General features: G+C 40.3%; 1 protein-coding gene across 1 annotated transcript in view; it reads left to right on the top strand.

Annotated features, from left to right (window-relative positions):
• The window catches only part of ush2a (Usher syndrome 2A (autosomal recessive, mild)), a gene marked incomplete at its 3' end in the record, with an annotated part of 185,649 nt that overhangs the window by 65,519 nt on the left and 103,151 nt on the right, over positions 1 to 16,979 (top strand). Inside the window, exons 31-42 of the mRNA XM_079339442.1 lie at positions 5,147 to 5,277; positions 7,678 to 7,804; positions 8,275 to 8,376; positions 8,887 to 9,075; positions 9,558 to 9,688; positions 9,793 to 10,072; positions 10,530 to 10,754; positions 11,379 to 11,459; positions 13,039 to 13,227; positions 14,501 to 14,632; positions 15,476 to 15,551; positions 15,902 to 15,987. Coding sequence (XP_079195568.1) covers positions 5,147 to 5,277; positions 7,678 to 7,804; positions 8,275 to 8,376; positions 8,887 to 9,075; positions 9,558 to 9,688; positions 9,793 to 10,072; positions 10,530 to 10,754; positions 11,379 to 11,459; positions 13,039 to 13,227; positions 14,501 to 14,632; positions 15,476 to 15,551; positions 15,902 to 15,987 — 1,749 coding nt within the window. The remainder of the gene's footprint in view (positions 1 to 5,146; positions 5,278 to 7,677; positions 7,805 to 8,274; positions 8,377 to 8,886; positions 9,076 to 9,557; positions 9,689 to 9,792; positions 10,073 to 10,529; positions 10,755 to 11,378; positions 11,460 to 13,038; positions 13,228 to 14,500; positions 14,633 to 15,475; positions 15,552 to 15,901; positions 15,988 to 16,979) is intronic.

Genomic DNA, 16,979 nt, shown 5'->3' with positions numbered 1-16,979 from the left:
CTTATCTTTAAAGGCCCTTTAACTCAAACCCTATAATGTGACTTCCTTGTCCCCTTGTCCATCTTTCAGTCAAGGTTAAGACTTAAATACATTTCTTCAAGTCATCTATTTAAATGGAGACTGGCTCAAGTCTTCTCTCCTCATTAGTCATTCTGTAGTATTTGAGTTTAACATAGGCGGATTGGAAGGAAGAGGATGTCCTGCTTATAATGAAACCAGATGTACTTCTACAACCCACAGTAAATAAAAAGGGATAACACATCACAAAGTTTAAAACATGGACAAAAAAATGTATGCAGGAACAAATAGACTTGGATAATATCCAAACACGTCTAATACAGTACTTAACCACAGCACCACGCCAGCAACTGAGCAGGAAAGAGGGAAATGTTAAATGATACAAATTATTTTTCCTTAATTAATATGATTGATTGCCAGGCATTGACGTTGAGAGGAGAGGGGGAGAAATGTGTGAAGGGAAAGTTTGCACAGACATCATTAGTTTTTCCCCATTTAAAGATTAATCAGAAGAGGCTGGGCTCTTTAATTCTGTCATTTGTATATTTAATGGGCTGCTGCAGAATCTATGGGTGTAATTAGCTAGCTGCCGCGCTCTCATTAATACGCCAGGCTCTGATTAATGCCAGCACAGAGCTAACATGACTGGAGTTATTCAGGTTATGTTGTGTAGATGATTGCACACAACCTCCACTGTTTACTGAGACAGAGAGAGGAGAAACAATACAATAACACTTGAATCAATAATAACAATAAAAATAAGAATACACATAAAACTCTAAATGGCTGAATATTGCGGCTTGTTAATTTTCCATATTGTTAAATAAGACATTTATCGTCTTTGTTCAGAGAGATGCAGTAGTTTCATGAATGAGAAGAGGCCTGTTCTGCTTTACATAAAAGTCAAGTCAAACTATTTCATTCTCCCGTTTGTGGTTAAGGTGACAACTCTGGACTGGTGTGATTACATTTATTGGTTTTATAAATGTGAATGTAGTTCATCAAAGGTTTTCTTTCCAGTACACAGAATATATCAGTTATGACCCAAAAAAACCAGATTTTGAAACAAACAGTGAGTTGGAAAAACACAAAGTCTCAGGTTTTGTTTTTAGATCAAAGCCTTTAGTTTTTATTTTAACCTTCAAGAACAAGTGTCAGCTGACATACCTCTCTATGTTGCATGATTTAGATTAAACGTGTCCAGTCAGCCATCATCATTTTCAAACATTTCTCTTTCTAAATGAGAATTCACAGCATGTAAGATGCTACTTCACCAGCTGGAAGGTTGGTCGGCTAATCTTTGATGCAGAATTATCTTTACATCCAACGATACATCCTGAAAGTTGCTCTATTGACAACTGCTCTTAAAAAATCTTTGTCTCAGCCTTGTAAGGTTTTTTTTTTTGTAACACGTCTTGAACATTGTGCTTGATTCTTGTTACAGTTATTTTTAATAGCAGAGCAAATCGACCATTAAATAATTTCCCCCTGGTAGTTTTTGTTAATTGAGGAACATGTCTGTCCAGTGGTGAAACTACTGTTTATGTATTAATGGGTAGATTTATGTATTATGTATTAATATCATATATTAAGCATGTAAAGTGCATGCTGTTTTTTGTGTGTATGTATATTAGTGTGTGAGTGCGTCTGTCTGTCTGTCAGCATTGTGTGTGCTCGTGTGTGCTTGCATGTACTCTGTATGTGTAACAGAGACACCTGTCATGACATGTGCTCAGGTTTATCTGTTGATGGCTCCAAAGTGGTTGTCAGTGTGAAGTAGCACAAGTCCTGTGGGGCAATCCGGAGGCAGTAATGCTGAGCACGAGCAGAGTCACTTCGATGGTGTATGTTTGGTACAATACAGGTTGGCCCAGCTCGCCCCTCCCTCGAGAACAGATGTTTTCCACTTCGCCTAATGCATCTTCGCCACAAATCATTGTGAAAAAGATATTACACAAAATACCTGATTCTTTCCAAAAACCTAAATCATTATATTTACATACGAATGCAAATAAGTTCAAGACAACTTGGCTCCAGTTGTTCCACTTTAGTGCTCACGTTGGACTTTTGCAATGATTGAACAAAAGTGGTTTCACATTCTTGAGCATTTAGCCACAATGCATCGCAGCAAAGTTTAGGTCAGTGAACAGCTTTGCTTCTAGTGAGGATGGAATGACACACATTTTATCATCCTTTACCATTTCATGTTTCAGACCATTGCACATGGCTTCTTATCGTCATCGTTTCTTTTTATACAAAGTGTATAAGAACTTCTGTGCTGATGAGACAGAAATGAAAGTCATGCAGCTGCCCTACCATCATATCCTATAAGTGTGTAAAGGTCCCATGGGCCTGTCCCCTATGTACAGGATGGATCCCATGTCCACATCTTCTATTGGAATACCACTGAATGGACTGATGGCTGTTTACACTAAAGTTAGATCCACAAAAAAGCAAATGTAAATGAAAACCTTCAGATGAAGCAACAAGTAGAGAAAGGGGGGAAAAGGGTCATGAAAAAGAAGAGGAAGGTTAAAAGCAGACAGGTAAATAAAGGGAGGGTTCAGAGATCAGGAGAGTTTGACACTGAGGGAAGGTTAAAAGGGGGATAATGGATTGTCAGGTATCTGCCATGACTTCACTCATTTCTTTGGTGACAAGGTCATGAATGTAAATGACAGACGTCTGCTGGATGTGCATAAGGCAAGTCCAATGTAGAAAACATCTTATCTAAGCTCAATGCTTCTCAGTATATGTATTAGTTCCCCTGTGGACCCATGGTTAATAAATGTACAGCTTTTGAGTTGTGTATTTGGAGTTTGTGCAGACATGGCAGGTCCTGATTGAATTGTACAAAAAGCCTGGATTACTCTAAACGCTCTGAAGATATTTGATTTCTTGGCTAACTCATAGATTTGCTTCTCTTCAGGTATCAGTGATTATGGTGTCCTTATATGATGCGAGTTAAATCATCTTACATGTTACGATTTGACACAGTAACAGTGCAGGGAAGGAGCACTGACCTTTTTTTTCTTCGTCAAAATGATCTCAAGCCGTTTATTTGCCTCACGTCTTTCCCTCTGCGCTTCTCTCTGAACTCTCTCCCTCCCTTGGCAGGGCTTTTGGCTTCCTCTCTTGTCTTTGTCCTGTTTGCACCTCTGACCCATATAGCTGCTACCAGGGCTGTTGCCAATACTCGCTGTGTGCTTTCGACCTACAGACTCAGGGTGTCAGGATGGGTTAGCTTGATTTTTCCAAACCCCAAACTTTATGTCATAAACGTATTTGAATAGATGAACCTTTACAAATTGTAAATACAGTGTGAAGCTGTCACATGTAAAATGAAGGCTGTGTGTGATGTAAATAAAATGAATTCTTATTAGATTTGTAAGTACGAGAGACAAGAGATCTATTGTATTTACTTCAAGCTAGCCTGTGATGGATGCAGTTTCAACTAATGTCAAAAGACGGAAAAACTGTTAAAACCGGGACTTTGAATGGTTAACCTTGCTTATCTTGAGCTTGCCATGTAACTGTTTGACTTCTCTCCATGTTAAATGAATTAATTATTTTGCTAACACCAGCTCCTGATGAACTCTTGACTGCCTCCATTCAGCTCCTCAGATCTTCCCACACTTCTGTTCCCTTTGAGGCGGACAGAGCTGAGGAAACGCACTCTTACTCACAGAGACACACATTAATGGCGTGCTCTGTATCTCTGTGTGGATCTAGTAGTGGATTAAGATCCAATCTCTGATCCATGGTAACATGACAAGACGGCACGCTGGATGAATTCTGTGGGTCTTGCTGGTCTAAGAATCCACAAGTTTCCCACATTGCTGAAGCTTTGATTCCTCGTATGCATTAACAGAGCAGGCACCTTATCGTTTACAACAAAGACATGACTCGCTTGCCTTCTTAAATCTGTCTCAGTGGTTGTCTCACATCATAAATCTGTTGTCATCCAAGTTAAGGATGCAGGACTGCATCAGTTTAGTATAAGTGACCTTAACTGAGAAATGTAAGAACTAGCTTCCATGAAACTATTTATTGTTACTACACTTTTCTTGGATTTTAAGTAGTACGTTTATTTGATGTTAGCTTTAAACCTTCACTCACAGCACTCGAATGGTTTTGAATGCAGCAGAGAAATATTTTAAACCCAGTCTTGTTTTCCTTCTTTTCCTTTTCAAACAATAAGACTTTTCTTTAGAGGGGCATTTTGATTTGTTAATTAAAAATAGAGTTAATAGAGTTGGGATTCAGGAGGTAATAGGGATGTTGTTGTTTTTTTTTGTCTGCAGTTCAGTTGTTGCGCTCATAGAAACTTAATCCAATACAAAAGCTGCTGATATGTTTTGACTCTGATGAGTGGCCTGGCGGTCGGGCTGTACTGTAGTATGTATGTGTTTGCTGTGTATGCTGTCAGAAAAACTTCTGCATGCGTGCCTTCAGTTTTCAGCATAATACAATCCCTTTTTTGTAGCACCATGTGCAATGTGAATACATCATCCATCTGTTTCCACTCATTCATTCACCAACCTCCAGTGTGGAATGATGAAGCCCATGAAAAACTACAGTTCCTCGAGTGTCCACATGAGGCAGGCTAGAAAAGAGTCAAAGACGCATACTGACACCATATTAAAATGTCCATTTGACAGCAGAAATAAACGTTCCTATTAAAAAATAGAAGTCTGCTTCATAACCCCATGGGTGACATCCCAGAGACTATTTCTATGGTGAAGGCTCAATAAAGGTTTCAGTTGGACTTTTTTCTACATTCTCATTGTGATTATATTAAATGGTAAGCTTAAAGAAGAAATAATGTCAGCCTAGAGCTCTGGTGGATTTATGAAACCAACAACTTGACTTCTTTGTACCTTGTTAACAGATTTCATATCTGACTTTAGAAGAAATCGTCCACTTGTGTTTTCCGCTGTTGCTACAATTAGTTTTCTTGGTTCCAGCTAATTTACAAGTTGTGCGTGCTGTTTTAAATGGGACATCATTTGTAGTTCCTGGACATTTGTTAAGATTTTCAGTGTGAATAAATTCTTGAGAACAAGTCCAATAAAATTCAAATTCTCCTAACTCGTGCTCTTCTGTCTTCTGATCCTCCCTCCCTTAGGCGTTAAGTTGAGATTTAAGACCCGCTCCCCGGATGGCCTGCTGCTTTCTGCTTTCTCTCCAGGAAACCAGGAAGAGTTCCTGGCTATTCAGATCCAAGACGGACGCCCTTACTTTTTGTTTGACCCACAGGTCTGTACATGTTTTTCAATCTTTTAACAATGGGAGTAAAAAAACCAACAACAACTAATATTTTAAGAATGAAAAAATAAAAAACTATTTCCCCGTTAAGGAGGTGTCAAGAATATTCAATCATCTATCTCTTTTTGTGTTACAAAGGTGCAACAGAGTTCTTAGTCAGTTTAACTTAAGAACTTTTCTCTGTACGTTTCTGTCTTTAAGTACGTTTCTATTTTCAGCCTGTCCACCACTAAAGAAATAAACCTGCAATGTTCATCAAATTTGCTGTATTTAACAAAAAGACACAACAGTTGTCTGTGCTTTGTGGTCATTTACCTCTTTTTCATATCTAAATGTTATTATTTTCAGGATGCTTTTTCATTCTCTGATGTTTGTGTCTCACGTTACTCTTTCCTTCTGCTCACTTCCAGTATTTGCTCAACTTCACCTTTTTCCCTTCTGATCATCTGTCTTTCTGTGTTCTTCTTCCCCTCGACTTCTTTCACTCACTCACTCCTTCTCACTCTCCCTGTTGCTTCCGTTCTCTCTCTCACTTGCTCTCATCTAATAAATGTGATCTGCAGCCCCTCATTGGTTTCTGTCAGGGAGACAGGGAGAGGGGAAAAAACTTTGAAAGTGTGTCAACGTTTGAATTGGACTGCAATTAACTCATTCCCTGCAGTCACCACGCGTGAATACCAATTGCAAGCTAATTAAGCTTTGCACCCTCACACACACACACACACACACACACACACACACACACACACACACACACACACACACACACAGGCAGCGCTTCCCTTATCCGTCCATACAGACACATGTAGAGGGGTTAAAGAGTCAACGACTTGGATGATGAAAGTGATGATGGTAGATGATTATACATACTTCCATGAGGCCACCAACTAATTACACACTCAAACAAACACACTAAAGACACACTAACACTTGACTTCCACTTCACTATCCAAACCTATCAAGAAGGTTTCATCAAAATGGAACCACTGGATGCATCAGTGTGTGCAGACAGTTGTCTCTCAATAAATACTTGTTGACTTGTGGTGTTTATGTGTGTGTCTGTGGTTCTCTACACTGCTGGATGTGTGTGATCAAGTGTGTGTGTGTGTGTGTGTGCGTGCGTGTGTTCGCCAACTGGGTTGATTCCTTTGTTTAGGCTAGTTTGGGGTAATTAACAGTGGGAGTGGTGTCACGGCTTATTAGTGTTCCCCTAGATACATATAGCTGGGCCCATTACTTCCCCCTATTAGCCTGTTGAGCTAGCCTAATGGGATTACTAGTGCAGGGGGGGTAATTTAGCATGACACAGGAAAGTGATATGCTCATAAATATGTGCACATGTGAGCTGCCACACACACACACACACACACACACACACACACACAGTATGTCATTGCAAACATTCCCTATCACATGAAGCAAAGATCGACCAAAGGTTCTCTCACTGTCACTCGTTGTTAATACAGATCCAGTTTGGATCATATGCCGGTCTGATACTGGCAGTGGAAGCATCTGACTCTCAACTGAAAAAGATATGAAACTCAGGGAGCCTTTGAGCAAGGTCTTTAGTACATAACCAGAGTGTAAAACTGCAGAAACACTTTCATTCTTAAAAACAAACAAACAACATGCTTTCATTCTTTCAAGTGTCAATAATAAGACAAATGTAATAACCATGTCATTTTAAAACTGGTGTAAACTAGTGTGAACTAAAAAAGCCGAATGAAAGAAAAATCTTGCCTCAGCAACAGAACAGCTGGAGTTGAGCGTGTCATTTGAGCTTAAGTTGTGCCACACGGTGTCGAGGTGTAAGGGAGAGAGAACGCTGGCGAGAGAGACTCCTCCCTTGTTGTCTTGTTAAGTAGAGCTGTCTAGCAAAGGTAGTAAAGATGTCAAAGGCTGATATACTCTGGCATTCATACATTTATTGATCTCATCATTAAATCTTCATCACTGTGTGTGTCTGTGTGTGAATATACAGTACGTTGTCAGTGTGAGTGTGAACATTTTACAAGATTACTCTTTGCCTGCTTGCTAAAAGCTGATCACAACAATGATGTCATACTTAATAGGTAGCAAAAAGCTTTGTAACAACACTTTGATGATTATATGTGCATGTACATGTCCCTCTGAGGTTGGTGTGTGTCTGTGTCTGTGTGTTCCGACAGAATATAGGATGAAGAAGTGATGATTTAAATGTTGCAAAGTAAGCACGTTTGATTAGAAAAGTGTTCATTTTAAGCCAGAGGTGTCAGATGAACTTTAAAGACCTTTGCTCACTGTTCGGAATCAAGCATCAGTCACCTGGATGTCCTCCCAAAGCTATGAGCGTATACATGTTAAAAACTCTCCCTCACCTTTTATGAGTGGTCTGTTTACGTGTGTGTTTAGGGCTCAGCAGTGGCGGTGAGTGTGCAGGGTGATGGAGTGCGCCGCTACAACGATGGACAGTGGCACAGCATCACAGCCATGAGGCGAGGGGCCGTGGGAACAATCGTTGTGAACGATCAATACAGGGGTAACCCTCCTCATATTCATACTGACCACTGTGTGTGTCTGCTCAGTGTGTGGGTGTGTGAGTGGAAAGGCAAGTGTATGTACAGTACGACGCATGTATGAAGATGTGCTTGGATGTAAATCTTATGTGCAGAATGCACGTTTATATCTATGTAAATCCCTTAGCACTGCATGGAGGTGTTAGTCAGGTTAATCCCAGCCACACTGTGTATGATGAGAAAAGGACTGTCTCACACCCACAGAAACACACTTACACACACACTCAGTTGTTCTCAATCATGTTTGTTTTATTTGTTTCTGTGTAAATCTGAATCTGATCATAGCTGTATGAGCATGATCCCTCTCTCCGGCAGACTCACTGCTTTTTTATCTTTCTGGTTTTTTTTTTAATCCCCCTCTCAGTTATATTCTCTCTAATGGGCCACTTTTTTTTAAATGCTCTTGTTCTGCATTTACTTTTATTCCACCAAGGGAGTGCATCAGCCTCCAGCGGCAGCACCATCATTGGTGAGAACACAGGGCTGTTCATTGGAGGGCTGCCTGAAGAGTTTACTTGGCTCAGAGAGAATTCAGGTAAGTCCGTCATCCTTCACTTTCTTTTTGAAGTGTTATGCATCATCCTGACATTTAAGATAAGCTATCTTTATTGTCGATGTACAGGTACAACAAAATACTGAAATGTAGTAGATGCCATGTCAAAGTTTCAAAAAATAATATCACAAATTGTACAAATAAACACAACTTTAATCAAATTTACAAATAGGAATATAACAATATGAATATGGAGCATTAATGCAGTTATTAATGGACAGTATGCAGTTCATTACACACTACATTGGAAGTGACATTTGCTAAATAGATAAATATATTGCAGTTAAAATATACAGCTCTTAAAATTTACACTAGGTTGAAGATGGCGTGCTGAATCAATAAATATAGTGCATTATAGATGGATTTGACTGATTTTTGACATCTTAAATTTATTTTTGTTTACGTGATGCCAACTTAAAAAACACTGTAGTTGAGGTTTAGAACAACAGTTTCTTTTGCTAATGATGGTATTGACTCTCCTTTTCTGGCCAGATGAAGCTCTTCTAGAGCGGCGGGGTTTCTCCGGTTGTCTCAGAGATGTTCGTTTAAAGATGAGTGACAGCCCCTTAGAGGAATGGAAACCTCTGGACTGGCTAAAAGCCACAAAGAAGGTGGCAGCATATGAGAGCTGGGAGGGATGTCCGGTTGAGACTGTGGATGGAGCCCATTTTCTGGGTCATGGTAGGATTGTCCTGTTGTTGTTGTTTTTTCACAACAGTTCACATCATGTTTTTTTGTTAACTTACTCCTTTGTATCACATGGAAAATGTGTAACAACACTATGATGGATATAAGGCCTGACAGTTCTGTACACAATGGTAGTTCAAAGTGTTGTGTAACATATGCACACTGTGTTATAGAAGACTGACATCATGCAACAAGGTGAAGCAAACAACCAAAGAGTTTCTTTGTCAAACTGTTCAGTCTCTGTTCCAGAGTGTTTACTTCTGAGGCCGGTGATAGTGATGTTGTTTTATGTTGATAACTCAGACGATAATGAGTTCATTGGTCTCTGTGAAAAAGGTAGCTAAGAGGGCCTCCTCCTCTGATAATCACTAAAGCATTTTAACCTTTGCTTAGTCCTGACTGAACCCTCACACTCTTTAGTGCTTCGACTTGTTGTTGTTGTCATGTTGCAGATAATTATTTCCTCCTTTTCTCAGGTTACTTGGAGCTCAGCCGGGATGTTTTCAATGGAGGAAAGGATTTTCAGATTTCTTTTGATTTCAGAACAGACCAGCTCAATGCAATCTTGCTCTTCACCCACAACACACAAAGTGAAGACTACATGCTGGTACGGAGCGCAGCCACATTTCAAATGCTCGTCGAAAGTTGTCCTGAAACTTGTTGACTGTTTCAGTGATCTGTGATATTCTGTTTCTTGTTGTGTCTTCTCAGGCGGAGCTGGAGGGCGGTCTGCTGTCCTATGTTATTTCTTCTGCAGGTCACATGACTGAACTCAGCATGTGGGTGGGGCTCAGTTACTGCGATGGAGACTGGAAACAACTTTCGTTGGCAAAACGCGGCTCTCTCATCTCTGCTGCCGTCAATGACTGGGCCGAGGAGATGAGGGGGGTGGGAGGAGCAGCGAGGCTGACAGTCGATTCACCGTTGTACTTAGGGGGCATCCCCGCGGAGCTCAAACATCCCGCTCTGGACAGCAGAAGTCACAAACATGGTGAGATATATTTACTCACGAGATAATGTCAGGACATTGACATAATCAGGTCTGTGACTCAGAAAGGGTTGCAGATAATTTTTGATGCACCTCTCACATGCTTGTCAATTCTTTAATTTTCAGCATTTTTATGAACCAACAAGAAGTCATAGTGATTATGCTAATGTTTCCACAGTGTACAGTACTCAAGCATTGTATAGAAAAATTGAAAATTAGACTTGCTTTGAAGAAAGGGGATGGGTTTGGCGCTGGAGAATAAAACATTTCAACACCATGTGGAGGATAATGTGCTTGTGATGATGATTTTTTATCTGCTTAAAATGGAGACATGTATGCCCCTCACAACATCTTCATGTTCTTCTCTTGCATACCCTTTTCTGTTCTCTCCTCTGCTTTCCCTTTCCTTTTCCCCTCTCCTCCTTCTACTCTCTTTTTCTTCTCCTTTGCTCTTTAACAGGCCTGGGAGGTTGCATAAGGAGTCTCACCGTCCAAAGTGATGAAACACACCCTCCTGTCAGTCAAAGTGTTAATCTCTTTGTTGCCTCCCGTCGCTCAGTAAGAGTCTACTTAGACGGCTGTCCCTCCGGTGAAAGTCGGTATAACTGCAGAGGAAACGATTCAGTGTTGGTGTACAGCGGGAGGACAACTCGAGCCTCAGATTATACTCTACAACCTTTCACTGGTAACCATGCACAGTATGCACATTTAACTGCACCAAGGATACTTTGAGACAGCACTCAGATCAAACGGAAATGTAGAATAATAGCACATTGATGCAGTGATAGACCTCCCTCAGATAAAAAACCAAACAATACAAAGAACCTCACATTGATCCTCTTGTCTTTGGTGGAACAGTTAATCAAAAAGGAGAGTGATAAACAGCTCCAGAGTTCATTTGCAATTAGCATCGAACTCATTGCTTCAGAATGAGAATTATGAAAGAACAGCATTTACTGAAGATTAAGGATAATAGGTGCCGTTCAGATGTTTGTTTCTTAACATGCAGTCATTGTTTCAGCTGAGAAACAGACGAGCAAAGAAGATGTTCTGTCATGTCTGTGGGCACACTTTGGCTTCAGACCAATAAGACAAGGATTTGGAAATAGAGGATTTTGTGAATGTGTTTTTGTTATCTAGAGGTGATGAATCACTGAAGAGCTCAAAGTTACAAATAAATAATTCATTTATATTTAGGTTACACACAGATAGTTGTGCCTATTTTTCCATTACCAAATGTTAATATAAGAACTTTGTATCTCTCCGTCCCATGTGCCCTTTCTCCAATGTGCAAACACACACCCTAAAGAGTACTTATACAGGGTGGTGGCCTTGGCCGCTGGAGGGTGGTCTGTGGGACCCTGGCAGAGAGGGCGCAGCAGAAGCAAAGGTAAAACATCTGTCATATTATCTGAAGAACGTTTCTGGGATTTACAGATGTTTGATGACTTGTGTGTGTGTGTGTGTGTGTGTGTGTGTGTGTGTGTGTGTGTGTGTGTGTGTGTGTGTGTGTGTGTGTAATATGTATATATATACACACACACACTCTATGTGGCACTCTTTTATAACTGTCTCTCATAAAAAAACACTCAAAACATACAAGTGCAGCCTTTGGTGTCACGTTTTCTTTCAGTCTTTCTTCCACTCTAATAGCAAGAGAGAACAATAAATCTCAATTATTAGCATGTTGCCTGTTCAAGCGTGTGTGTTCCCTTTTTAATGTATGTTCCTTCAGTGTGCTCTGTTTTGATATTTCATTTATAAAAAAAAAAAGCCTGTCCTAATTGACTGAATGAAACGCCTCCACTCAGATGCATTATTTAAGCCCGTTCAACAAGGAGCAAATATTCCTTCTAGCCGAACAGTTTTAATTGTTTCTTTTTGGGTTTAAAACCTCTGCCGTGTTGTACAGTTACTGAGCTGGTGATATCATGTGAGCCTGACAGTATGAGAGATTGATAAGGCCTCTTCAAAGGGCATCCCAGTAAAAGGCTGTTAACCCAGAATGGCCCGTGTGCTCCCCTGTGTATTATAAAGCTCCTCGTTAGTAGTGAACGATACACTGGTAGGTCTCAGTGTGCCATGCTATGACCAGAGAGAGGAATGACGGAGAGGAAGGGAGGAAGAGCTAAAAACATTTAGAAGCAAAGAGAAAGTGATTCAGAGAGGACAAGAAACTGAGAGGAACCACTGGAGGAAGAAAGACAAGAAAATCAAATCAGGAGAAGAGACTGAGAGGTGAGATGGAAATGAATGAAGGAACAAAAGGTTGCGCTGGAACAGGAATGTGTCAGAAGAAGGGTGTTAAAACCAAACAGCACACCAGGCGAGATAAAAATTAAGTGGATGAAAGACACGAAAAATACATTTGTCAGCATTTATAAACCATTTATAAGCTGTTTATGAGTGATGTTTGTCTCCGAGAAATAAGTGGTCTGCAACCTGTAAAGTAAACTCCAAGATGAGTAAGTGAGGGGACAGATGCAAAGCAAAATACAGGGAGGGAGGGAGACGGATAATAAAGACAGAAGAGATGGAAGGGAGGGAGGTAGAAGGAGCCAGACCATCCTGAACTACTGGGAGAGAAAGAAGGGGAGTGCTAAAGAGAAGGAGGGAGGCTGATTGCTGTGAAATATGGCCCCGAATGAATGGCTGGCTGTATTAAATCAGTGCTGAAAAAGTTACTACACTCATAAATACTATTTATGCTAATGGTAAGGTATGATTTACTGAGCCTATTAAAACACAGAGAGATGGGGGAAGCGTTTTCTGTAACCTCATGTGCTCTCGGCCACTTGTTTTGCGTCTTTCTTGCATATTTTCCTTTTTTGTTCTTTATATTTGACACACATTGTATTTGTTGAGACATTTCTTTCTCCCTTTTTTTTTTTTTTTTTTGTTGCTCTGTTACAGTAACATTTCATTTTCTCCTCTTCACTTCCCTTCTCCTTCCCCCTCACTCTGTTTAGTACCTGGGTTTGTACCACCTCCTTCCACTGTGAAGAGCTTGAACGGCTTCAGTGCCCAGGTGAGCTGGTTGCCTCCCACAGGTGACACCAGAGGGTTGATTGACCGATATGAGTTAAAGGCCTATGATAGAGACCGACCCGAGGTACAACCCGTCAAAGTCACATATCTGGCTGATGGAAACTTCACAGGTAAAGAAACGCACCAACCTTTGAAGGTGTAACTCTAAGAACATGTTTCATATTGCAACAAACTGTTTGCTTCTGTCTTACATACAAACTTACTGTAAATAACAAAAGCAGCAACAACTTTGATAAACATGGATCATTTTATTCATCATGTAGTTTTCCTGTTTCAGTTCCTGTGGCTGGTTTACTTCCATGTTTTCCTTCTGTCTCACGTACAAACATACATACACACACACGCTGTCCCAGGCAACCCTGTTAATGTCTCCTTGGCAAGTCCCCAGCTTTAGGACACTGTCTCCATTTGAAACAAGACACTCAGGACTACCCCAATGATGTCATGCCCTGGCATCGCTCCTTCTTCTCTCTCTCTTTCTGTTGGTACTTTCCGATCTTCCCTCACTTCGTCTTTTATGATGATGATGAAGTCGGCATCCGCGGCTGCTATTCGTCCCTCCGCTCGTCCACTCTTCCATGTCTCCAGGCAAATATGAAGATGAGCTCTCCATCTCTCTCAGAGTCTCTCTCCCGTCCCCGCGTTCCATCCCTCTCTCTTTGCCAGACATTAAGTCCACCATGGTAAGGCTTCTTGTTAATTTATGATGGCCTCGACACCTGACTGCAGAATTACACCAACGGCTAAAAAATACAGAAAGCAAATGAGGGTGTAATGGCATCGGAGTGGGGCCCTGGCCCCTAATTGAATTAAAAGAAATGGGTAACGGTGAGAGAGAGAGAGAGAGAGAGAGAGAGAGAGAGAGAGAGAGATGGAGAGACAGGGTAACTGGGCACACAGGGTGAGAGAAGTTGGAGGGGGTGGAAGAGAAGAGCGGGGACGTGAAAGAGTGACTTAGAAAAATACTGAAAGAACCGTAGAGGGCACAGACGTCTAGGACAAAAAAACATCACAGCCAGACAAGTGAAAATTTACAATTAGAGTAGACTCTCGTTGTTGCCAAACGCAGGAAGTTTGCTTAGTAACAGCTGCTGATGGAAGCAAGTATAGCATCTAAATTGCATCAATGAATAAAAGGGATACTTTGGTAACAAAAGGATTATACACACTCTAAAAGGGCACAGAAAAAGAAAACATTCAGCCGGAATGGCAGGGTTGTCACAAAGTAGTTTTTCAAATATTTCAAACCAAATACATTTACTGTACATAAATGCATTTTGCAAAAATCAGCAGCTGCATGAGTTACTTCCAGTCTCTCTTGGAATAAAATTCTCTCTGTCTGTCTGCTACTCTCTGACATGTTCACACTCTCCTCATCTCCAGGTGTGCTGCCAGGTCTCACTCCGTCCACTCGATACGTTATCACCGTTAGTGCCTGTAGTCCTGTTGGCTGCACTGAGAGTCTTTATGAAAACACTGGCAATTTTAAATCGAGCCTCACAACCCCAGAGGAAGGTAAGTGTGTAAAGCGCAAACATGAATCAACTAACCTGTAAACATAACATGCAGGACAAGAATAAAAGAGGTCAATTGCAGCTGAGTGAAAGAAAAAAAACCTGAAATATTGTTGCGATGTTGGAAGGTCAGCGCAGGAAGCAAAAGAATAAAAAAAAAAAAAAGGAAGTGGAAGAGGGGAAAAAAGATTTTTCTTCACATGTATGTCGCTACATTAATCTGTGTCGTACTAACTGGCCTTGTTGGGAAGATAATGTGACGGCAGGGGTCACTGCAGAGACGGCAAAAATCAATCTGAAGTAAAAGAAAAAAACAGATTACTGTATTGATTCTCACTGAGCACACAGTTAAGACACTGAACTGTGTTAGGAAGACAGGAGACAGAACTTATTTATTACTTTTTGTCCTCACTCTATTTTTCATACGTAGAACCTCTCATAGATATGTTTGACTCACTCCCCTGTGAGAGAATGTTTCCATACTTCTCAGTAAATCAAGTAACATGAACAACTAAAACAGTATTTATTTTCCTGTCGTGTTGTGAATGAGATTTTAGATGATTTCACAATATGCAACGAAATATTTCAACTCTGGTGTCGAATAGTGATACGCTGTCGAGTAATGGTACTCTTCATGATTCACTTTAAGGTTTATGCACACGCTATTTTTAAAACATGTTTCATTTAAAATATGTTTCATTGGCATAACTTTCAGGTATCGAGTGTGTTAAAAAGTTCAATTAAAATGAAAAAAAGAATGATGTACTTGCTTCCATTTGCTCACACCAACTACCAGATATTTGGTCAGACTTCTTGAAAGCAAATACTTGTTTTGAAATTTCAGCTCCAGATGCAGTCCATCCTCCAACTGCAGTCTCATCCCCCTCAGCTCTTTATCTCACCTGGGACCCTCCAGCAAGGTTATACACGACACAGTCACACTTCACCATCGTCTTCTCACCTCCGAACCCCTTTGAATGTAGCTGATGTGGAAATGATGAAGTACATACTTAACGCTTTAAGCTGTAACATATTTTAAAAGATGTAGCATTGTGACTTCTCTGACTTACTTTTTCAAAGACATCTGAAATCGAGCAGTGAAAAGAAACATGTACCTAATATATATCTGTATTTTATAATTGCCTGTGAAGCGTGAATATGTTTTTCAGCAATAAAATGGTCTTTTAAAACACAACAGTGTTAAACACCTAAAAAAGTATGTTCAGCATGACAATAATTTTACCCTCATTTCACTGTCTTTCAATGATAGGCCCAATGGAGTCATTACAGAGTACCTCCTCTATCATGACAACCAAATGGTCTACAAGGGAAAAGACCGACAACACAACCTCACTGGTAAAGAGGGGAGAAAAAGTGTGTGTGTGTGTGTGTGTTTTGCAGAATGACTGGAGGGATGGGGCCTTGTGCAAAGAGATGGGGAAGACTGAAGAAAAGCAAAATGGAGTGGGGGATTAGCATTTGAAAGAGGAACGAGCATCTCAGCTCTTACCCAGGGAATAACACTTTGAAAAGAGCGCTAAACACACACTCACGCATAAATGAAAATGAGGCAGCGGAGAGAAACAAAGACATCTAAACATAAGTGAACATGCATGCACACAGTTTGCTTTGAAAGAAGACTTAAAGAAGGTACTAAACACATGTCAGACCACTGAGACTGGAGTGCTGCACCAGGACACAAACAGATATACACACTGAGACCCAAAATACACACACACAATACATATGCACACTCACACACAGAAATGCACATACAAGACTCACTCCCAATGGTAAATGTTCACACATACGTTCTACACAAGTGTACACAGGAGAGTCATTCCTATATGGTATTTATATGAGCAGAATACATTCTATTTTATTTCCATTTAACAATCACACCACTCACATGGTTAACAAAACACCATGGTGCCCAACACTGTAAGTGTGGTGTCTTTGTAAGTTAATGAATGCATGAGAGCACATATTATCCATGCTGGGTTAATAATGCTGAGTGTCTGATGTTCACAGTGATTGGAGGGATTAGGGATGCAGTAATTATACAGTATGGGCGAGAATAGATCATGTTACAGGGAGATTGCAACAGTAAGACAGAAGGAAGAAAGTTTGGAGGCACAGATTGACACAGAAAGAGAAACAAGAAGAAACAGAGCTAAAAAAGAGAGAATGGAGAATTATTTCTTTTTTTTTTTTTTAAACCCTGAAATAATTCTGTGTTTAAGAGATAAAGGTGAGGATCAAATCCCCCACAACAACACAATGTTATAACAACGTATACTGTACATATAATGAAATTCAAGGTTTGTTTTTTAACACATTTAAGAAAT

Source organism: Symphodus melops (assembly GCF_947650265.1).
Source record: "Symphodus melops genome assembly, chromosome: 3".
NCBI classification, from domain to species: domain Eukaryota; kingdom Metazoa; phylum Chordata; class Actinopteri; order Labriformes; family Labridae; genus Symphodus; species Symphodus melops.
Note: the sequence above shows the minus strand (reverse complement) of the source record. Positions and strands in the feature narration are given on the sequence as shown.